General features: G+C 44.7%; 1 protein-coding gene across 3 annotated transcripts; it reads right to left on the bottom strand.

The window, feature by feature from the left end:
• Positions 1–4,723: 4,723 nt before the first annotated feature.
• LOC311600990 (cytochrome P450 2J3-like) lies at positions 4,724–21,464 on the bottom strand. Of its 3 annotated transcripts, XM_084788264.1 has the most exons (9): positions 20,954–21,462; positions 16,406–16,568; positions 15,281–15,430; positions 14,763–14,923; positions 12,296–12,472; positions 10,164–10,302; positions 7,496–7,683; positions 7,264–7,402; positions 4,724–5,264 (listed from the first exon to the last, which is right to left on the bottom strand). In XM_084788264.1, the coding sequence occupies exons 1-9, from the start codon at positions 21,161–21,163 to the stop codon at positions 5,086–5,088; spliced, it is 1,506 nt and encodes a 501-aa protein (XP_084644390.1). In that variant the 5' UTR covers positions 21,164–21,462; the 3' UTR covers positions 4,724–5,085. The 3 variants fall into 3 exon arrangements, 2 of the variants coding, with proteins under 2 accessions (XP_084644390.1, XP_084644391.1); XM_084788265.1 differs by lacking the exon at positions 7,264–7,402 and having other exon boundaries at positions 20,954–21,464; XR_014780425.1 differs by lacking the exon at positions 7,496–7,683 and having other exon boundaries at positions 5,125–5,264; positions 20,954–21,463.
• Positions 21,465–23,426: the final 1,962 nt, after the last annotated feature.

Here is a 23,426-nt window from a genome sequence, read left to right on the forward strand (position 1 = left end):
ACATGGCGTGTGCATAGCTGCAGCACTCCACGCCTACATCATAATCTCACGGATTCATGAACAACTACCCAGTCTAGAGTCTCAGACCCACCAACTCACCTTTGACCTTTTCCCTTTCACCTGCAACAGTTTTCCTTTAGTGTAAACTTTGTGTCCCATTCTTGGGCAGGTGGAGCAAGCCAGCGAGTGCACACCTGTAATCCCAGCACTTGGGAGGCAGAGGCAGGCAGATCTCTGTGAGTCCGAAGCCAGCCTGGTCTACAAAGAAAGTCCAGGACAGCCAAGGTTACACAGAGAAACCTTGTCTTGAAAAAATAAAACCAACCACGCCAAAAACAAACAAACAAAAAACCCCCAAAACAAACAAAAAACCCCAGCAATTATTCATGCATAAGCCCCTGCCTCTGGATTCCTGCTTTGGCTTTTCTCTTTGGACTGTGACTCAGGAAATGTAAGCCAAATAAACACTGTCTTCCATAAAGTGTCTGTGGGCATGGCATTTTATCACAGAAATAGTAATCCTAACTAAGGTAGAATTTTCTTTAAAATTTTTTTGGTGACTAAGTTTCTCTGTGTAGTCTTGGCTGTCCTGGACTCACTTTGTGGGCAAGACTGGCCTTGTACTCACAGAAATGTGCCTGCCTCTGCCTCCCCGAGTGCTGGGATTACTGGTGTGCATCCCTACACCTGGCTGAAAATAGAAATTGATACCATGAGTGGGGTATTGCTGTGACAGATCTGTGTTGTTTTGGGGAGGATTGTGAACGTTTTTTGGAATTTTGGGATAGAAAAGACATTGAGTGTTGAGAGCAGTGGGCTGCTCTTTAAAAGCTTGGAAGACGATGCTGAGAGCAGTGCAGATGATGGAGGCCTGGCTTGTGAAGCTCAGAGGGAAGTTTACAAACTTTTAAAGGTCCATCAACATTTTGAATGAAGAATCTGAGGTACCTGATCATCTGGGCCTGAAGAATCAGCCTTCGTTAACAAGGGGCCCTTGTTTTGACTGGGACAACCTATGCTGGTCAGCTGAGGCTGAGACACCAGAAGCAATTTCTAAGAGACCATCAGCTGGGCATGGTGGTGTACACCTGTAATCCTAGCACTCTGGGAGGTGGAGGCAGGTGGATCCCTGTGAGTTCGAGGCCAGCCTGGCGTACAAAGTGAGCTCCTGGACAGCCAAGGCTACACAGACACCGTCTTGGAAAAGGGAGAGGGATGGGGAGTATCATGGAGGTGAACTCTTCTGGGGAGTCCTTCCCTTGAGTCAGCGCACAGAAGTTGTGCTCCAGACGTGGCTCAGGTTGTACCTCCTGTTGGCACCAGACTCGGTCATGTGTAAGATTCTCCCATGTTACTGTTTTTGAAGGCATCATGCAGAGTGACTGAAGCCTGGAAAGGCCATTGGTGAAAGTGCAGCCTCAATAGCAGATGAAGTGCTAGGATTAAAGGGGCCATGCAGAGAAATTGAAGTTTGGCACCATGAAGAAAGCTCAGGAGAGGCTATTAGTAAAAATGCATCCCAGCTGCAGTAGGAGACCCAAGCAATCTGGAGATGCCGATACCGTGGTCTGACCATCAAGGACAGTAGCAGCTGTGGACGGGAGCCAGCCTAAGCCTAGCAGATAAGTGTTGTGTGCTATGAATGGGTGTCCAGCCCTTTGAAACCGCCCGGAGACTGTGGGTAGATTCAAGACATTGCACACTGGGTTAGTTACATAGTTGGACTTTGATTTTGTTATTGTTGTTCACATTGATAGTGTGACCTGGTTCTTCCCTCTTGAAGTGTTTGTTTTTTATTTTACAGGAATCTCCAGCTGAGGGACATTGAAAATGTAAATAGATGTTGGGTTTTAGAAGAGGCTTTGGACTTTTAAAGAGATAAATGTTAAAGTATTTGAATTTGTAAAGACTGTGTGACTTTTTGTGTTCGCAAATGTTTTGTGTTGTGATGTTGATAATAATGTGTGATATTGGGGATAAACAGGAAAGAAAAGGTTGTAGCTTAAAAGTGATGTGCTAGTGTGTCAAGTTAACAAGGGGTTAATTGTGTTGGTTAGATTTTATGTGAACTTGACACCAGCTAGAATCATGTGGAAGGAAGGACCCACAACTGAGAAAATGCCTCCATAAGATTAGGCTATAGTCAAGTCCGTGAGACATTTTCTTCATTAGCAATTGATGAGGGAGTACTCAGGCTTTTGTGGGTGGTTTCACCCCTGTGCTGGTGGTCCTGGGTTCTACATGAAAGCAAGTCATAGCGAGCAAGTTAATAAAACAATCCTGCATATGCTTTGCATCAGCTTCTGCTCCAAGTTCCTGCCCAGTTTCACTTCCTGCCTTGTCTTCCTTCAACAGACCGTGACCTGGAAGCCAAATAAACGTTTTCCACTTTGTCTTAGGGTTGTGTTGTTATGAAGAGATACCATGTGTAGAATAGCTCTTATAAAGGGAAGCGTTTAATTAGGGTCATTATTACAGTTTCAGAGAGTTGGTATATTAATACGGTGAGGAGTGTGATGAGAGAGAGAGAGAGAGAGAGAGAGAGAGAGAGGAGAGAGAGAGAGAGAGGAGAGAGAGGAGAGAGAGAGAGAGAGAGAGACTGGGCGAAGCTTTGAGGTTTCTAAAGCACACCTCCAGTGACACATTTCCTCCAACAAAGCTATAGTTACTTCAACAAAGCCATGCTTCCTAATTCTTCTCAAAACAGTGTCACTCACTAGTGACTAAGCACTGGGGTCATCCTCCCAAGGTTCATGGTGTTTCATGACAGCTGTTAACATTGCCTGAGGGAAGTGAGAGGCTCACCAGCTTCACTACTCCCCTTGGCTGGGAATAGGGAAGAGAGGCCTCAATTTACAGCTGCCTCTAAATTAGGCATGGAACCTATTGGTTCAGATGCTTTTTGAATCATCTGTGCTCATTTCCTAAGCCTAACAAAACTGTTTGTTCCCTTAGCTGGCATTTCTGTGGCCCCTGGGGCCCTGTCTCACAGGGATGAACAGACATAGATGTTTCAGGGAATGCCACGTGTCAAGCAGAGTGGAGCTAGAGCGACTTTTTCTTGTTCCCCTAAGTCAGGGAAGTGCGTTACCCAGGGAGAGCTCCCACTTCTCAATTTTATCTTTTCTATCAGATGGCAGGATTTCTTCTCTCACACCCCATTTTATTTTTTAATTACAACATGTATTTATGTTTTACCTGAATATCTGTGTGCCATGTGTGTGACTCGTACCTGTGGAGGCCAGGAAAGGGCATCATCGCCCCTGGAACTAGTGTTTACAAATGGGTGTAGTTGGTTGCTAGGAATCAGACCTGGGCTTCCTGGAAGAGCAGCAAGTGCCTGCAACCCCTAAGCCATCTTTCCAGCTACTTGTACCACATTTTAAAGCAAGAAAACATAAGATTCCAGGTTTATGTGGCTTCATGAAGTCACCTGACCCATCTTGCTGTCCTCAAGCCCTCCACCCTAATATTTTTCACTTTCCTCTTTGATGTTTAGCATAAAAGTTGGCTCAGCGGGCTTGGATGTGGACAAGGGGAAAAACTGTACATTCTGGTCCTTCCTGTTCTAAGCCACTTCCTCCCCCACGAAGCCATATTTGGCACTTAGTTACTAAGCCAAATTTCGCCTCATATTCATCCTCAACATCTTCCTCCACACTTGCCCCACTACATGCAGTCCAGCTTTTCCTAGCCAGGCATTCCTTCTTAAGACTCAGGGCAGTTAGCGTCCTTCCGCCTCCCTGTTCTAAGTCCTTCATCATCCTGCCTTGCTTTCACTGTAGCATACGACGTCTCCTTGTAGCGGAGTGTTGAGAGGAGGTTCACAGGCTGAGATACTTTATGTCCTTTCCTGTCATATGGCTTGTACTCTGGGTATCAGGCAGAAATAAAGATGGGAAGGGAAGGGGTATCAGAGCATCACGGCTATGTGAAAGAGCACTGGACCTCGAGCATCATTGAGGGATAATGCTTATAAACTGCAATCGCAAAATCTGGGTATAATTTTTGAATTGGGAGGGTGACTCATTATATACTTTTCTGTGAGCATTGACAAAAATGAGCTCTGTACCCTGCATGCATGGGTGGACATTTCCATCAGGAGTCATAACCATCTGTCTCCAATATTTCAGCCTTAGTGTAGAAACATGATAGTTGACCCCGTAAATAAAATATCTAGTGTGTTGTGATCGGGCTGGCCCTGCTCCCAGTAACTCCATAAGGTGAAGAACAGAGGCTTTCAGCCCCTGTGACTTGTCCAACTTCATTTAACTTGCAAGTAAGGTTTTGCCTCATTTTGAGTATGGAAGTTAACTATGCACCTATGTGAACATATGATGAGGCCATCTGTCTGTCACCAGTCATGGAGCAATGATGATAAATGACTTATCCTGACTTGTAGAAAGAAAAGCACCCTATAAATTTATGGGAGTGACGTGGTACTGTTGAGGCACATGAGTATATTAGAATCGTATAAGGAAATGTGCTGTCATGTGCATAGAGAAGCATGTTTTTGCCAAAGCAGAATTTGGTCTTATCTTGGGCATGAGCATCTCTCATTGTAAAAAGAGCCTTGTGCTCTCTTTAGTTTTGGAGACTCCACATATAGCCAGGAAGATGACCCCACACGACAGCCTTGCAGGCACACTTAGTTGTCTATCAGAAGATCTGTGCTCAGCAGGCTTCCACAGGCTCTGAAATGGAGGCAAGAACTCTGTACCCCTTTCAAATGAACCAGTTTAATATCCAGAAGCAAATGCACATTTATGAAGTAGGCAGGAAGCAAATGGAAGGTACAGTGTTATCTGCTGTTTTTTCTCCCACCATTTTGTGTGTACAAGCACTTTCTTTAAAGGGGGAGCCATCATACTCTTTGAACTCGTAGATGAAAAGATTTATCACAGAGCACCTAAGAGATCTACCCACTACCAATGTGGCGGTCACAGCGGTCCGGGGTACAGATGCTCTGACTTTAGGCTAGTCCCTCCCATCTTCCCCTAGTCACCTTCCTTCTCTCCCTGCATATATGAGCGGCTGCAAATGGCCCAGTGTCTTCGGCAGTTCTTCCTGCTTCCCTTTCTGACATCACAGTCTCGGGACAGCGCAGATGCGGTGGCTGACTGGGGATATGGTGATGCCAAATCTGAACTTCGTGCTCAGCTTCTCATTCGCTGGTGGCTTGAAGGTAAATTTTTGCACAAGGGTAGTGAAGAAAATAAAGAGCTCAGACCTGGCCAACTGTTCTCCAAGGCAAGCTCTCTTTCCTGCAGGAAATAGAGGAGAAGATGAGATATTTTTCACAGCTAGCATCAGTGCCTGCTGGCTTGTGACTGCTTGTTATACAGCAAGATGCTAACTGATACATAGGACATGAACTTGGTTAATCTTAAAATGAACGGGCCCATAACTGTTGTGCTAAGTTTCAAACTGCAAAGAGAATGAAACTACAAGTAAAAACATTAGCCTTGGACACTGTTCTGTCACTTCTCTGGGTATGTGGTCTTGAGTAAGAAAGAACTCTTCTTTATCTCTCCTTGTTTAGAATTTGCTTAAGGGATGAAGGTAGGAACTTATTCCTTTCCTACCTGATTATTAATAAAAATATTGCTATGGTGATTATCTGACACAACTGGCCTGCTAATGAAGCCTGCAATTTAGAGTGAGCATAACATTTTTAATAACATCATATCGGTGAGTTTCTGTGTGCTGCCACTTTTGTTTACAACCGGTGTAGATGGGAGTGTAGTTTAAACTTCTTGGGGCATAGGGCCCTGTGGGAAGAGGATTTTGAACTATAGTTGAAGAGAAGGCGTGTACATGGGCAGCTATGGGCCTGGAAGAACATATTCCTGTGGAAGCCACAGATGGGGATCAGCTCACATTCTTCTCACCTTAGGTTCGGGACTTACCACACAAAGCATTTATTTGGAATGTAAGATGGGTAATAATATCTCTAGATGTTCCATATTTCCTGGATCTGATTCATTAACTTAGAATAAGTGAACTACGTAGCTGAGACTTTGTGCTATAATTCACAACTTTTCAGTTTTTTATAAACAGGAAGACTGGGCAGAGTCCCAGTGTCCCATCAGTTTTCCTAGTAAATTGAATTGTGAACAATGAACAAAGGGGCAGACATCCCCAGGTGGAAAGACAAAGAGGGCAGAACCAGTCCTGCCGGACACACTCAGGGCAGCCTAGCACTGACAAACACTGGCTGTGGATCAAGAGGGCAAATTCAGGCTTCTCCCTTCCGGATCCTCAGTGTCCCCAGAAGTGACACTGCCTTAGATAAGGAAAAAAAGTGATGACCTTGTTAAGCTTTCCAGGGTGGCATCAGTGCAGCATTTTTTCAGGGGGCAGTGTTAGGAAAACATAAGCTTCTGGGTGGGAAAGTCTGTTGGACACTGAGCTCCAGGTGGAGCACACTTGGCTGGGTCTGTGTCTTTATCTCTGTGCTGCTGACTAAGGCCAATGTGAAAGGTTGCATTGGGACACGTGTGCCAAGGGGGCAGCTCTGCCTCGTCTTCTATCCCACCATTTCATGCTCTCAGGTTGGACGTGTCGCAGATAATGAATCGTATTTATAGAATTAAGGAATTGCAAAATTACTCGGAAAAAACATGAACCATATACGCGCCGATATCTAGAACATAAGAGAACATTTGGTATTGATTTCACAATACTACTACTACAATCTTTAGCAACTTGTCTGTCACACAGCACAAGGGAAAAAGAGGGATCACGGCTTTCCCTCTCCTGCTTATCAGGGAGTGTAGCAGATGAATGAACTAACTGCGTTTAACAAAAGGAATTTCAGTTCTAACAGACAAGACCTATTTGCGGAGTATTTATGGGACAGAAGCCAGTTCACTTCAGCAGATGAAAGTTAAATCTATTGAATAAATTAAAACCTATTGAAACTCAGCCCACTTCCCTGTAAGGAGTCATTGACATTGCCTAAAATTTACTTGTGATACTCAAAATATTTATGCAATGCCAGGTATCTAGCTGTTTGTCAGCAGCAGGCAGGGATTGGGTCTCTGTTGTCAGGGTCTCTGTTGTAGAAAACAGGGCAAGGGAAGTTAAAATCTCCATCAGAAGCAAGTAGGGGGAGTGGTGCTGACAGTGGGTGGGTGGTGGCGCTGGGCTAAAACCAACCTCAAAATGGCGTCATCCTTGGCGCGCTGATCAGTGAGAATCCCAGCAGAGAGGGAGGAGATGCGGTAGATCCTGACCTGCTTCCTGCTCATTACTACTCACCCATTGAGAACGGCAGAAAGGAGTCTCTCTTCTTAAACTGTCCATTCTCCAGAAAGTGCTCTGGATTGAAGACGTCAGGCGTGGCCCATTCTTTGGGGTCCATGTGCAGTGCGGTGAAATTGGTCATGAGTATAGACCCCTAGGGAAAGTGATAAAGACTCAAGACGATGTATGGAATCCACACACACAGAGGGCTGGTGGGCACCAAACTCCCATGCCTGAGCCTACTTACCTTGGGCAGGTGGAATCCGGCCAGTGTAGTGTCCACTGCCACCTCCCTGGGAACGTTCATAGGAACAATATTGCCCATTCTCTGCACCTCATGGATTGCAGCATTGGTGTAGGGCATGGACTCTCGGTCAGCCAGGCTGGGCAGTCTCCCTTGGCCAATCACTCTGTCAATCTCTGCCTGTATTTTTTCTTCAAGGAGATGGGATACTCCACTAAGTTTTAAATTTTAATGTTGTCTTCTAAAACTTACTTGTTTTTATCTCATCTAGCACCATGTCTGTGAGGAAAGAAAAGTTTTCCACACCCTAAAACTCCTGATTTAGAAAACTACAAACTCTATAACTTTCTTCAAGCCTACAGCATAGCCATTAATTTTCATATATTCTGAACCGAATAAGTAGGATCACCATTGCTAAGCTCATAACAGTATCTATTCAGATTTCTATAAGTAAATACTTTTACTGAATAGATTATCAACAATATACTTTTATTTTTCCTACTTGTAGACTTTGTGAACCCTAAGATCACGAGATCAATAGATTTCTGGTCTGGCAAAGGCCAATTTCCTTTCTCATAGCTGGGAAAGCTTTCTTGTATCCTCATGCCACAGGTGGGGAGAACCTCTCTGGTTCCTCTTCTTAAAGGACAAATTCACCTTTCCCCATCATGCCACTGGTAACTAAGTTTCTATGAATTTAAAGGGAGGACACAAACATTGAGATACCGCACATCTGCAGACAAATTTTTCAAGGAGAAATGTCATCATGGGCGCTAGATAGCTAAGTATTTTGGGGAAACATTGATGGTGAAGCTGCTGAAATTCTTTGAGCTTCAGTTCCCTCATCTGATTGTTAAATAAATCAGCCTTATCATGAGGGAATTTTGAGATGAACATGAACTGAGGTAACCATAACAATACATGATAGATACTCTGTTTCAATATCTTTGCTACTTTTTTTTTTTTTTAGAGTGTAGAGATTCAGCTGTTTACATGGTTTTCTAGCTAAAAAATGTCATTTCCTAGATTGCTTAAAGAGGAAATGTGGCATGATGTTTCACCCTTGGAACAGGCTTGTAGAACCAATGTCTGGTTCCTTCCCCACTTCCCTTCCTGCAGGTGCAAAGGCAATCCTCAGGGCAGTCACTGTAGAGTGCATTGGGCCTCACCTGAGCTCAACACAGCCATAGCTGGAAAGGATTTGAAATTCTAGGCACTTTACAAGGTCCAGCCTGGCTCCTTCTCCTGAAAGAGATGTATAAGCCTCTCCCATTGGCACTACTGTACATAGAAAAGAATTAATTGGGGAGAAAATTCATATAACGTAAATCTGATCAGAATAATGGTGGTCATTTCGAGGGAGGGTAAATCTATGTCCATATTCGTCTTGGGTTTTTAACACTCTTGCCTCAGTCTCATTTTGTTTAGTGATATGGGCCACAACTCATAGCTCTTCTTATCATTCTTAAGTGTATAGGGAAATAATATTAAATATATCTATATGGCTGTAGAAGTAATGATAGGAACATTTCATCTGGCAAAATAAGTCCTATGTCTTTCCAATTTTTGGTCTGTCCCTCTTGTACTCTACCTTCTGTGTCCCCAAATTAGCTATTCTATGGAATTTGTATAGTTGAGTATGCAGGATTTGTGGTGCTCATGTTCATGTATGTGTCAGGATGTTTTTCATTAGGGCTGAATTTCTGTACTGAACTTTACTCATGGCCCATGAGTATCTGAGATGCTGCTATCTGTTGACTACTGTTAATACCACAAAATAAACATGAAATAAATTTCTACCAATTAATATACGAGACTGAGAGATGGCTTAGCACATATGCCAAACCTGGTGTCATTGAGCTCAGGGACCTACATGATAGGCAAGACCAACCTCCAGAATTTTCTTTGGCTCTACATATGCACACATGGAAAGAGAGCATGCAAGTATACACATATACACATAAAATAAATACATATGTTTTAAAAGCTTTTGGAAATACACTGATATCCTGGAATCTTTGTTTCGGAAGACAAGCCTGAATTGTAACTCACTAGATTTTCAGCTTTCTTAACAATGTACCATCAGCAAGAAAAGCATTTTAAGTAGTAACTCAGATAGATACGTATAACATGGTTACAGTAATGTATTAATAACATTAATGACGTGTAATATGTATTAATAACATTTATACAGTTAGTAAATTGATTTCTATGGAAGCATGAGACATGAGTCAGGATCACAGGACAAACTTAAGATGTGGTAGTCTGCACTTTTTGTTACCTTAGTCAGAGGCAGGCAGATCCCTGGCCTGGCAGAAGGGAGCATATCAGAAGACAACAGGTACCAGAATAAAGAGTTAGGACAGTACCCAAAATGGGGAAGATTGCTAAAAAGGGAGGATGAATGTTGTGTGATAATGTCATTCTTGCTGGAATCTACCACAATGTAAACTGACTTCTCTCTCGTCTCCCAAACTCCAATATTTTTGAGGGTACAGACATTGTAATATCTGCACTCCTGGAGCCCTCATGGCCTCGTCAGAACATGTGCAGGATGTTCCCCTTCCAGGCGTGCACTGCCTCACAGTTGTCCCACCCCTTCTGACGTCACCATGTTCCACTTCTTGCGGCCCCATTCTGCCTTGTCCAGGTGCAGTCTGCACATGCTCACCTTGTACTTCTGGGTAGAGGGCCATGTAGAGCAGAGCCCAGCGCAGTGTCGTCGACGTTGTCTCTGTGCCAGCAATGAAGAGGTCCAGAGTGGTGCAGACGAGGCTTTCTTCATTGAAGCTTGTGGTCTTGTCTGCGTACTAGAGAAGACAGTGTGTATTAGTTTATCGAGGGGATTTGTGATTGCCTCAGAACCCTGGTCCCTTACCCTGAGGAATGAACTGGATTGACTCATTCAGAATAATGCTGCCTTAGATCTTCAAGTGCTGGAAGCATTTGGCTGGATGAAAATCAAAGCAAAAATTTCCTATTACTACACTTTTAGAAAAGTTTTTTTGTACAGTTGGAAGAAAATATAATTTTTAAAAAGCTATTTGGCTTTCATTGTCTTCCATTTCACTAAATATTTGTATGGGGCAATCACCTTGTGTTATCCTACATCAGTCTGTATGATGAGATTAACACACACATCGTAACACACCATTACTCCTTGTGGGGAATACAACAGGCTCAGGGACAGTACTCAACAGGTGACTTTGCTGGTCCCAGAAGGATTACTATAACTCTTTTGTGTTCACTGATTCTCCTACCTGCACCATTTTTTTGCAGAATTAAAACGTCACCAATTCCACCAATCCTTCTTTATGACACTACATAAGCTTTATTCACTTCCTCCGGAAGCATCAGTGTGTTAATGCTGCTCTCAGCATTGGTAGTCTCATACCTTTCCTTTACATGGTAAATTATAGTTGCCTCCTCCTCTGGGAATAAAACACTGCTTCTATCAATGTTACGCCAAGATGAGAAAATAACAGAAAAGATGTAAAAATAAATAAATACATAAAATTTACCACTGTGTCCAGGTAGAGGAGGAGGCCATATTCCAGTGAATTAAAGCTTCTATGACAGATTCACTGTAATGTATTAGCCAGAGGCCTTCTAGGATCAAGGGCTTGTATTTTACACTATATGTCTTGAATTCAAAATGTTCCTCCTCAGACTTGTGTTTTAAATACCTGGTTCCTACACTGACAGTATTTGGGACTTTCTCAGGAATAGGAATAGATTGTCTAGCCAAAGGGACTAGGTACCCCTGGGGAGGGACGGTAACTCTGACAATTACACCAAACCCGTGGTTCCTTCCTTGTTTCTGCTTCCTGACACACTGTGATGTGAACGCCTACACCAAACCCTTCTGCACCATGGACTTCGCTGTTTTATCATTCACCGTGACAGACTGAAACCTGAAACCCAACCAGAATATATTATTGCTTTATTAAGTTGTTGCTACAACACATTGTTGTCACAGGGATGCAGTTAACTAATACATTTGTTCAGTGTCTTCTTGCCTTTGTCTCTTGTTGAGTAGTACTGATATGGAGCCTAGGGAAAGACAGATTCCTCACTTAGATATGGAAGGTGAACTTAGCACCTACTTAGCTGAAGTTTGTCCGTTGCAGTGAGGTCCAGATTGGAGACCCAGTTGGTCCAAACTTGGACCAACTTATTACAAAATAGAGTTCTGAAACTGAACTGCTACTTTTACTTTTGTGTACAACTCCTTCATATATAGGAAAAAGACAAGTGGGAGAGGGGATGAAGAGAGAATCTGGGCATTGCCAGGACCTCAAGGCAAATGGTAGCAAGCCCTGTATTTCTAAAAACCTCAACAATCCCAGGGTTACGTTACCATGGATTGATCTACAAAGTTGGTCATGTTCTCATCCCTGTAACCATGGCATGTCACCTGTTACTTGTAGATATGATTAATTTGAGGGGAAAGACCATCTTTATAAGAGGGGTCCCCAGGGTTAGAACCAGAGAAATAAGATGTAAAGGAATCAGAAAGAAAAAAAGATGCTGTAATACTGATATTGGAGATGGAGCAAAGAGCCTCAGGAACAAGCATCAAAGTCCCCGAGGAGACAGGAGACACAAGGCATTGAAGTTTCTATTTTCATCCAAAATAGCTTACCTGGCAGACAGGATTACTGGAACTATCTAGAACTATGAGAGAATGAACAAGTATGTGCTATGGTAAAGCTCTACCACTGTGGTAAACGGCTGCTGAGTGAATTGGAATCTACTCTACGTCACTCTTTTAGTAAGAAGACATACGCAACATTTCCCCACCTTTGTCATTTCATTGAGGAAAGCATCAATGAAGTCTCTCGGCTCCTCAGGGTTCCAGTCTTTGCGGTGATTGGCAATTATATCAGAAATATATAATTTCAGTCTTCTCCAGGTAGCCAGCAGTGTTTGGTGTTGTCCTGGGAGATGTTTTATTATCCACGGGAAGATGTTGTAGAGCTAATTATGGAGAAGAAGACAATGGTGGAGACCCATAAAGTCACTTTCTGTGTTTCAAGACAGTCTTTCCCTACCCATTTTCCACAATGGAACTGTGAAAAACATCTGGATGGCTGCTTTCCTTCACACCCGCTGAGAGGTTTTCAACCCTCCCACACGAAATGCACCACACTCAGACCCCTTCTCACTGGTCCATGTCTTTCCCCCTGGGACACACACCATAGCTGTGTCAGTTCTTTACAATGTTCAGTCTTTGTCTCAATTCTGATCCCGATGCCATCAAAGACACTGAAATGCCAAAGCATGAAGGTGGCAGGAAGTGAGATTAAGGCTGGGAAGCACACACGGGGAGACAGCTCCACATGCAGTGGTTACACGTTTACCTTCCCAACTCAAATGTAGCCTGGAGCTTGATAAGTCTGAGTCTGAAACCATGTGGCTGTGTCAAATTATGGAGCCAACCTTCTCTTGTTCATTGCTATAGAACCCTGAAACTCTGACAGGCCAGGGTGTACATGACACCTAGAGGGCCAGACCTGCAGTGGGGTGTTCAGTACTCAGTGGCTCTTGAATATATGAACACAGGTCCTCTTGCTTCCCACACCCTCAACACACTTGGTATACACCCCCACCTAACAGTCTCACCAGGCGACATCATCTAGGAAGTCTAAGGATATGTGAGAAGATACGCCCTGACCACCATGCAAAGCTAAGTCCGGCCAGCAGAGGCCCCTGCTACCCATGGAAGGAAAAGATGTGGTGAGGGCAATTCTGAAGCCATGAGATGCTTGCTCCAGCACAGACTCAGAAAGAGCATAAGCCAAAGGCAAGACAGGCATCTGCAGGCTCGGCTCACCTCCTCCTGCACGCGTGTAAGCAGCAGTCTCCAATGTTTGATGGCTCAGAACATAACTGAGTCAATTGCTTTTCTTTTATTGCAGGATTTTTTAAGTGGACAGTGTTTTCCTCATTACATTTTTAGTTTTTATTTACCTTCATCGATTCATCTAATGCTATTTATCAAGTTTTTCTTCAATTTGAAGGCAATAACATTTCTCTTTCATACATTATTTTTCTTTTCATGTCCCCTGTGCCCTCCCCTTGTATTTAATAGTATTTTGACTTTGCTTTATTTAGTATTCTGTTTCTTTTCTTACATGCATTTGAATTCTTGAACATTTTCACTATTGAGAAATATTTTTGATGCCTTCCCAGATATATCTATATCTATCTATCTATCTATCTATCTATCTATCTATCTACTATTTCATGTAAGAGAAACAGAAAACACTGTTTTCGCAGCAGCACATGGAACTTTATATAGAAAAAAGACCCATATCTTACCAAATACAAAAGAATGAAATAGTCTATTATATCCAAATAGGCCACAGTGTAATGAAACTAAAAATCAACAGCAATACACATCATAGAAACTATACAAATACATACAGAGTGAAAAATAGATTATTGAATAAACAATGGCTCATTGAAAACAGAAACATGGAGAAAATTGCTAAGCTTCTAGAATCAAATAAAGATGAAAACTAAGCCTTCCAGATAATTTGAGACACAGCCAAGAAACTTCTAAGAGGAACGTTTATCTAGGAATGACTAGAGAGGCTTAGAGCCCACCGACATGTGGATAAAGACTGAACCCTGAAGAGCGACCTACATGTTGTGGTATTCTGATAGTGACAGCTTTACGACAGGGCATGTAAACAGTGGAACCTATTTTAATGCTCACTTATCTTTAACATCTAAACGGAAACACAAGAACAATGGGTGGATGTGGCCACCATGACACTTAAAGCATTCACAACAGTGCTATTGTGACAACCTTAACTGAGAAACAACTAAGTGTCTTACCACCAAGAAAAGACTAATGAGCAATGAACAGCAAAGCGTTAAAAGAGGAGAATATGAAGCTGGGGAAAGCCAGGAAGTGTACTTGGAGTATGCACAAGAGCTATCAAGGGATAGCCTGGGAGAGAGAGAGGCAACAGCAACAATAATATTTTTGCCCAATAAAAAAATAGCATCATGTAGACATAATGGATGTCACATAAATGGTGGTCCTGCACTAACATATTAGGAACATTTTGTACATAGAAAGTTTTGTATAAAACTTCCAAATCAGCAGACAAATTCAAAATAAATTTATATCAAAGTCAACTTGAAGACACTGTATTTTAATTTCAAAAAGTCCTGGAAAAAAAAAAAGACCCAACTGTACTTGAGTTACCCCAACTCCAGTGCCCCCTCACCCTACAAAATGAAGCTAGATGCTTACATTGACCATTACTGAGGAGCCCAAATACATGGCGTCATCCAGCAACTTCAGCAGCTCCTGAAACTGACTGTCATGGTACTCAAATCGTTCCCCAAAGGTGATGGAGCAAATGATATTGGAAACCGCATTGTTGATACTGAAGTGAGGGTCAAAAGGCTGACCTGGAGGTGGGTAAAGAGAAGGATGCACTTTTCAAAGATACTGCATTGTTAATACCTCATGACAGAGAAACATACATAATAGAGCACCGTGTAAGAGGCCCTGGCCAGCACATACTACATGGGGTCTGACATGCCTGTGAAGTCAGACTGACAACCAGGCTTTAGGTTCAGCACTGTGTTAGTGGCCCATTTGTGTGCTTAGGAGTCCTGGGCAGAGTCATGGCTAGAGGTTCACTGTTCAATCCCCAGTGTCCAGCACAGTGCAGGGCCCAGGACAAGGACTCAGGCACTTAGTAGGAATCTGTCCAATGAATGTAGGGGCCACAGCCCCCTGCGCCTGCCCTGTGAAATGCTCACCTCCCTCCTCTGCGATGACCTCCACAAGGTGGTGGGCTTCCTCCTGTATGCGCTGCTCCAAGCTCTTCTTCCCCAACCCAAAGTTCCTCAGCGTCATCAGGGCGAACCTTCTTTGCTCCTTCCATGTCTGGCCACTGGAGAAGATCAACCCTGGAAGGGAGAGGTTCAGTGTTATGGCACGTGATTCTCCTCTAAAATTATCTTGTAAACTGTATGCATACGTCTGTGGTGGAAAGGAGAAGGGCCAATAAGGGGCTTGCCAGCTGTCTAGAGGGAATATCACAAAGCAAGGAACATGATTAGCATTTCCTGGTCCTGTGCCACATAGCACAGTTTAGTGAGTACTTCTAATATATTATTTAACAGCATTTTTAGAAAACTCAAAGGCTTATTATCAAAACATGATAGACCCATTCCAAGGGATAGAGAAATGAGATACTTCTATTGATCTTGAACAGTAATATGGAAGCATAAGCCAAATAAATATTTTCCTCCCAAGTTTCTTTGATCACAGTATTTTGACATAGCCAGGTCATCTGAAGGCGCTATTCGTCTCTTAACCGACAACACAGTGAATTGATGTAGAATTAATGGATTATTTCAAAGAGCAATTAGCATCTAAAATGTTGTTCTGTTAGATTAAGAGATTGCACATTCTGTTTTGAACCTTATTTGATGATAATATAAAGTATTCATACTAATAAATTACAACATTGCCTAGGAGCCCCGAGGTCCTAATGGTTTTACTAATAGAGTATAAGAAGCTTCAATTCAGATTAGGAGAAGGGTGAAGCTGACTCACATCCATTTTCCCTAGGTGAAGGCTGAAGTGGGAAAAAGGAAGAGAGAGCAGCGAGAGTCCAGCGGTGGCTCTGGGTGTTCTGGTTACTTGCTATCAAGGCATCTAGAGTTTGGCAAAGCAAGTTGTTTTGCCCACTCTCCACTGGACACACCGTGGGTGAGCTGATGGGTGCTTTCATTCTCCACTGGACACACCGTGAGTGAGCTGATGAGTGCTTTCATTCAAGAGCTGTGGCATCCAGCTCCCATTAAAGATGGCACTCAATGAAGGGATTGGTTTTTGGGAGTGTTGGATAGCTAAGGCATACGTTACAACACACTTACCATTTCCATTAAAGATATGTTTTTGTAGAGGAAATATAGGGCGGTTTATAAAGTTTTCATCCAGGTTCGTGAAGGCTTCTTTGATTAAAGGCAGGCTGCTTATGAGCACTGAGGACATGATTCCAAAATCCAGACTGATAACATTCCCATACTTCTTCACAAACTGAAAAACATTTCAGTCGTTAGAGGTGAGTGTGCTCATGTCTCTGTCTAGGGGTGGCAGTCCTGTGTGGACGATGGAAGTCACATGGACAGGTCCTTATTTGCCTGTGTGGGGCTATACCTTAGTTTGTGAAAAACGTCTGAATTAAGGGAGCACAAAACCCCAAAGGAAGGCCATGAATCAGCTTGTGCTGATTGTTTCCTAATAACAAGAATTAAAATTTAATTATGCATATATTGTATAATTTAATTTTATTGGTTTACACTTAGATATCGATGTGCAAACCCATAGAAAATATAAAATAAAGGGATGAAAAAATTACGGGGCTGGGATGATGGTCCAAGCCTCAGTTTCAGTATGAGCTTCTGCTGTGATAACAGACAACTTCAGTCAAGCTTCACAGTCGTCTATGACATTGTAACAAGACATGAAAGATCCAATACTTCAACCCAGACAAGATCAAATAAAAACACACCTTTTTCATTCTTGCAATTTATGACAGCATCTTCCAGAAGCAAAACTCACACCCAACTTTACTTTCTTTTACCAAAAGCCAAGGAAAGTGAGGTTCTGGGGTAAACACTATAAAGATGGGACCCTTTTGAACCCTACAAGGGGTTTCAGTGGTGAGGGTCGCGGATGACATCTCGTCACTCTCTCCATTTGTGTGTCTCTCCTGGGCTGAGTCTGTGAGCTCATTTGTGGCCTCAACAGCAGTTAGGAAGAGAACCCCCCCGAGAAGCCTGAGAGGGAATTCTGGCCCCACCCTTCTCTTGCAGCAATAAGGACATGCTTTCCCTAAGGGACAATTATGAGACAATCGCTGGCATTTGTCCTCCTGTACCGAAGACTGGCTCTGCTGGACGGATGCGGCCCTGCTGCTGAGACCGAGGGGTCAGCAGTGTGGAACACAAGCTGGGCTTGTCTACAGTCTCAACACAGCCATACATTTTCATCTGATGCCACAACAGTGAATGTTCAGAGCCTCCAAAGCTGCCTGCACAAGTAAAAGATGTATCTAGCTTGCGCATCAGCCTTACAATGCACGACATAAAACGACCACCCTGATGTTACCTAATTCACAAAGACCCAAGAGAACTTTGATTTTATTGAGATGGCACAGATGTTGGGGAGACAGGAGAAGTAAGTATTTTGAGGTGGCTATTACAAAAATATTTCAAATAGTGGGAAATCTTATCACAGAAATGAAAGACACAGAAAGGAAGCAAAGAACAGCGTCAGGACAGAGAGATGCGGTGGTTCAAGTGGAGGTCTCTCAAAATAAGGAGAAAGCATAGAAGAGAAAATACTTGAAAAATGGCAGAAACTTCCTAGTCTGGTAAGATATAAACCTACCATGAAGAACGCAAGAGCATAAAGTCTTTATCAAGCAAAACCATCCTTAATCAATATGGAAACTGAAAACAAAAATCTTGAAAACACACAAAAAAGAAAAAAATCAAAATCAAAATTCAAAACCACAGCAACAACAAAGTTATGGGGACTACTTATGGGGAAAAGATAATAGCCAGAATGAAATGAGAGGAAATCTAAAAACATTAAGTGCAGTCAACGTCAACCTAGTGTCCATAGTCAGGAGAAAGGACGTGTAGGAGTGGAGGGGAAGGCAGTGCAGGAGTTGGGGGGAGAGGCAGTGCAGGAGTGGAGGGAGGGGAAGGCATTGCAGGAGTGGAGGAAGGCAGTGCAGGAGTGGAGGAAAGGCAGTGCAGGAGTGGGGGGAGGGGAAAGCAGTGCAGGAGTGGAGGGGAAAGGCAGTGCAGGAGTGGGGGGGAAGGCAGTGCAGGAGTGGAGGGGAAGGCAGTGCAGGAGTGGGGGGGAAGGCAGTGCAGGAGTGGGGGGGAAAGGCAGTGCAGGAGTGGAGGGGAAAGGCAGTGCAGGAGTGGAGGGGAAGGCAGTGCAGGAGTGGGGGGGAAGGCAGTGCAGGAGTGGAGGAAAGGCAGTGCAGGAGTGGAGGGGAAGGCAGTGCAGGAGTGGAGGAAAAGGCAGTGCAGGAGTGGGGGGGAAGGCAGTGCAGGAGCGGAGGGGAAGGCAGTGCAGGAGTGGGGGGGAAGGCAGTGCAGGAGTGGGGGGGGAAGGCAGTGCAGGAATGGGGGGGAAGGCAGTGCAGGAGTGGAGGGGAAGGCAGTGCAGGAGTGGAGGGGAAGGCAGTGCAGGAGTGGAGGAAAAGGCAGTGCAGGAGTGGAGGGAAAGGCAGTGCAGGAGCGGAGGGGAAGGCAGTGCAGGAGTGGGGGGGAAGGCAGTGCAGGAGTGGAGGGGAAGGCAGTGCAGGGGTGGAGGGGAAGGCAGTGCAGGAGTGGAGGGGAAGGCAGTGCAGGAGTGGAGGGGAAGGCAGTGCAGGGGTGGAGGGGAAGGCAGTGCAGGAGTGGAGGGGAAGGCAGTGCAGGAGTGGAGGGGAAGGCAGTGCAGGGGTGGAGGGGAAGGCAGTGCAGGAGTGGAGGGGAAGGCAGTGCAGGAGTGGAGGGGAAGGCAGTGCAGGGGTGGAGGGGAAGGCAGTGCAGGAGTGGAGGAAAAGGCAGTGCAGGAGTGGAGGGAAAGGCAGTGCAGGAGCGGAGGGGAAGGCAGTGCAGGAGTGGGGGGGAAGGCAGTGCAGGAGTGGAGGGGAAGGCAGTGCAGGGGTGGAGGGGAAGGCAGTGCAGGAGTGGAGGGGAAGGCAGTGCAGGAGTGGAGGGGAAGGCAGTGCAGGGGTGGAGGGGAAGGCAGTGCAGGAGTGGAGGGGAAGGCAGTGCAGGAGTGGAGGGGAAGGCAGTGCAGGGGTGGAGGGGAAGGCAGTGCAGGAGTGGAGGGGAAGGCAGTGCAGGAGTGGAGGGGAAGGCAGTGCAGGGGTGGAGGGGAAGGCAGTGCAGGAGTGGAGGGGAAGGCAGTGCAGGAGTGGAGGGGAAGGCAGTGCAGGGGTGGAGGGGAAGGCAGTGCAGGAGTGGAGGAAAAGGCAGTGCAGGAGTGGAGGGAAAGGCAGTGCAGGAGCGGAGGGGAAGGCAGTGCAGGAGTGGAGGGAAAGGCAGTGCAGGGGTGGAGGGGAAAGGCATGTGGAGGGGACAAATCTAAGAAGTGTCCTGCTACTGCATCTGCCTCTGAAGGAGTGGAGAAAGGAAGTGGTTGAGGTCAGAAAGGAAACTGAACCTGAAACTTTCAGAAGAAAGACACAGCAATGGGAGGATGAGTAAGGGGCGAAGGCCTGCGACTGTTCTGCCTGTGAGTTCCAGCTGCACTGGAGTCTGAAGAGCAGGTTAGTGTGTGATGTGGTTCTCTGTGAGCGCAGACAACACCTGAGAGCTGCATCACAGAGGGAGGTGGGTGTCCTCCATATTTGCAGTCTCTTCTCTTAGGTGGGAAATGGTGTTAGCTAAGTCTCCTAAGCTGCAGGTGCGTGCGTCATAACACAGAGCAGCTGCTGTAGGATTGTAAAAGAGAAGTAATGCAAGAGGGAAGGTAAATAAAAAAGGCAATCACTCGGAAAGTGACCAAGAAGCTCATGGGAACAGAGGAAAAAACAAACTAAAAACAAAGGAATGAAAAACAGAGCAACGTAGATAAAACAATAAAACACTGGGTTTAACTGCTTACAGAGGTATTCTTCCTTCCCCAATTAGTGATAAGAACTGAATAATGAAAAATTTCCCTAGTATATGCTGTCCAGGTGAATGCTTTCTAGTTTTATAAATTTGTAAAATTTAAAAACAAACACACTAAACAAAAAACATATGCCATGCACATACTGACCCAAAAACAAAGCTTTCAGGGTGATAAGAGATGCAAGAAAATTCAGACAAACCAAGTCTACTCTGGATAAAGAGGGACATTACATGATAACATGATTATGTCATCTGTGGACACAGAGAAGTCTTTCAAATTTGAGCTGAGAGAGCTTTCAGAACGCAAGCAGTGAATTGTGCTCTCTCCTAGGGGAACTGGAGGCAGCTGGTGGCTTTCTTAGTAACTGATAACACGCTGAAGTGAGCAGTCAGCAAGGATGTAGAAAAACTAAGTTTCAGCAAGAGAGAGCTGATGTCTATAGAAAACTCCAGTCAACAGGAATAGAACACACACACACACACACACACACACACACACACACACACACACACACACACACACACACACTTTTCTTTCCTTTGAAGTTGAGAGGCATTTTAACCAACTAAGCTGAGGACCCGGGCATATTTAAAGAATTCAAATCATACAGTGTATTTTCTGACCAAGATGGGTTCACACTGGAAGTATGTCAGAGAAGGAAATGAAAGTCTCCAATTGTTTCGAAATTGAGCTGAGTATTTCTTAAAGGAGCATGGCCCCTGTTCCCGGAGGTCTCAGATCCAGCAACACGGGATTAGATGCCCGCAAAGGCAGGCACCCTCACCTCTTCCTACCTTCTGGACTGCCAGGTGTGGCTGCTTAAAGTCCAACTGGAAAAAGCAGCCAATGAAGGGCAGGCGCGGCGGCCCTGGCGGGTAGTTCTTGGGGCGCCTGCGTTTGAGGTAATCAGCCAGGAACAGGAAGGTGACCCCAGCCAGCAGCAGAGTCCTGAGATGGAGCGCTGCCCAGATGGCGGCTACCAGAGAGCCCGCCGCGGCGAGCATGGCTGGTACCAGAGCCGATTTTCTCAGAGGAATGAAGGTCTGAGCTGAGGCTCAAGGTTCCTATTTTTGCCTGGCTCTCAGCTGAATTTATCCTAGTCTCCGTGCCTCCCCCAACCTCGTCCAGCCACACCCCTCCATTTCCGTCTAAGGCCCTAGGACCCAGATAGCACAGACACCCTGCCCCTCCCTCTCTGAGCAAAGGTCGCAGCCACTTCTTTCTGTTAGCACAGGGCCCACCTTAAGGGGGTGGCTCAGTGCTCTCTGCCCTTGCGCATCACACTTTTTCCCAATCCCCTGGCAGGTCTCCACTTGGCCAATCCCTATCCGGACACCACCCCCAAGCCCCGCCCCCATCCCCACCTCCATTTCCCCTTCCTAGTGAGCTGAGCCACAGAAACTACATGGAGGTTTTGACATGAACTCCTTCCAGCTGATGAACAATGCCTATAACATAAAATCACCCAGAGGAAACACCTCGGGATATAAATAACCCATAGTCGTTTAATGAAGACCTCTTGGAACAAAGGCAGGGTAAGATCAATGTGCCTGTTGTGGAGAGCCAGGCCACTGGAAAATGAGTGTAAAACAAAACAAACCAAATGAACACTCCCAAACCAGAACACTTGGAAAATCAGGGATTTCTAGTTGCAAAGTTTGATTCCTGTATAAGACCCCAATAATAGTGAAGAAGCATCTGGTTTGTTTCAAAACTCACACTCAGTTAATGGCATTGGATGAGTCACCCTATTTTCCCCAGCTCATGTATTATACAATGTCATTTCACGAGAACAAGTCCTAGTTTTCAGTGTTGGAGTTTAAAAGATGCTTTCCTGTGTTGTGTCCACGTGAACTCAGGATCACAACCTTTGTTTGCATTTAAATGACAGGACAGACAAACAACCAAAACCCCAGTTCTTTTGACACTACTGCCTTAGGATTAAAGAATGCCCCCATGACCTCTGGAGAAGGTCAAGATTTTAAAAGGCTTAGATTGAAAGAGGTTGTGTTGTTAAACCATGACTATACTTTCCCAATTACTGGAGACTTCTAGAAGCTGTTCAGCCATTATTCTAGTACAGAAGGCATGGCTGTGCCAGCAGGTTGGGAAGCAGAAACAGAAGTCTGACTGAGGACAAGAGAAATCCTCCTGATTTTCCCTAGGGACAGGCAGGAGACATTTGTCTGTGAGTCTAGTTATTACTCCACCTTCTAGCTCCAAGGAACCAAGCTCCAAGAAGATTTACTATGCATAGGAAAGGAAATAGAAGATTAATTTAAGGAAATAGTGCATGATGCAATTTTCGTGAGGTCACCGTCCATGATGGGGATGGGATACTGTAGTGATACAACTGCTCAGGGCCACACCTAGTCCTGTAAGAAGCCCACACTTGTCTTTTGTGAGAGAGCCTGATAAGCTCATTGGTCTCAACAGCTGGGCTTTGGTGAAATTGTTGTATGTTGTAGGTGCCCATCTGGGATGACTAGGCATTTGTCCCCCCAACAAAAGTTAACCCAACAGGATACTGATTGTAAGCTTTTACAAGAAGCAGAACGTTTTCCCAAGGCTAACCCTCTATAGTGTATTATACCACACCAGATGGTAACTCTCTTTGGGATGTTACCAGGAAAACTGAGTTACCCTCAAAGTAGTAAATAAATGAAGCCTAAATAATGGCAATAATCTGTGAGGAGAAAGGTACATTTTGGAAGAGAAGCAGTTGTCTCCTGAAAGGCAGTTTATCCTTCTAGCAGTAGGGGCATTTGGGCAATCTTGTAGACCAGAACTGAGACCAAGATCAAGGAGAAAACATGTTGACTTGACACGTTTAATTACGTGTATCTCATCTTTAATTATGTATCGTCTTCCTCCTTATCAAGGAAATGTCCTCTTTGCAACTGATATGGACCATTACAGAAAACCACAACCAGTCAAAGTTCAGAAACTGAGGTGCTCAGTTCCAACTGGTACTTGAACTATACACCTTTTACACCTAAGGCTCATAGATCATGGCTGAAGAGGTAGCGGAAAGATTGTGAGAGCCAGAGTAAGAGCCAGAGGTTGCTGTGAAATTTTATCCCCCATGAGAAGCTACACTCACGGAGTCTCACCAATATGTTTGCCTAAAAGTGACCAGAACAAGGACGATGCCAATGAACATGTAAATGTGGATCAGGAAACACCACCAGGCCCCAACTCTACACAAAGATGCACAGGCAACTAAGGAATGCTGAGAGTGGGAGAAATGTTGTTCCCCAGAGACAA

Source organism: Acomys minous, assembly GCF_964271855.1.
Source record: "Acomys minous genome assembly, chromosome: 1".
Lineage (NCBI taxonomy): Eukaryota > Metazoa > Chordata > Mammalia > Rodentia > Muridae > Acomys > Acomys minous.

Excerpts from the sequence above, each read along its gene's own strand:
- LOC311600990 (XM_084788264.1), bottom strand. The coding sequence starts at position 21,163 with ATGCTCGCCGCGGCGGGCTCTCTGGTAGCCGCCATCTGGGCAGCGCTC. Across the intron at positions 14,924-15,280 it reads GGTCATCGCAGAGGAGGGAG|GTCAGCCTTTTGACCCTCAC; the intron begins GTGAGCATTTCA and ends ACCCACCTCCAG. Across the intron at positions 10,303-12,295 it reads TCCTCAATGAAATGACAAAG|TACGCAGACAAGACCACAAG; the intron begins GTGGGGAAATGT and ends TGTCTTCTCTAG.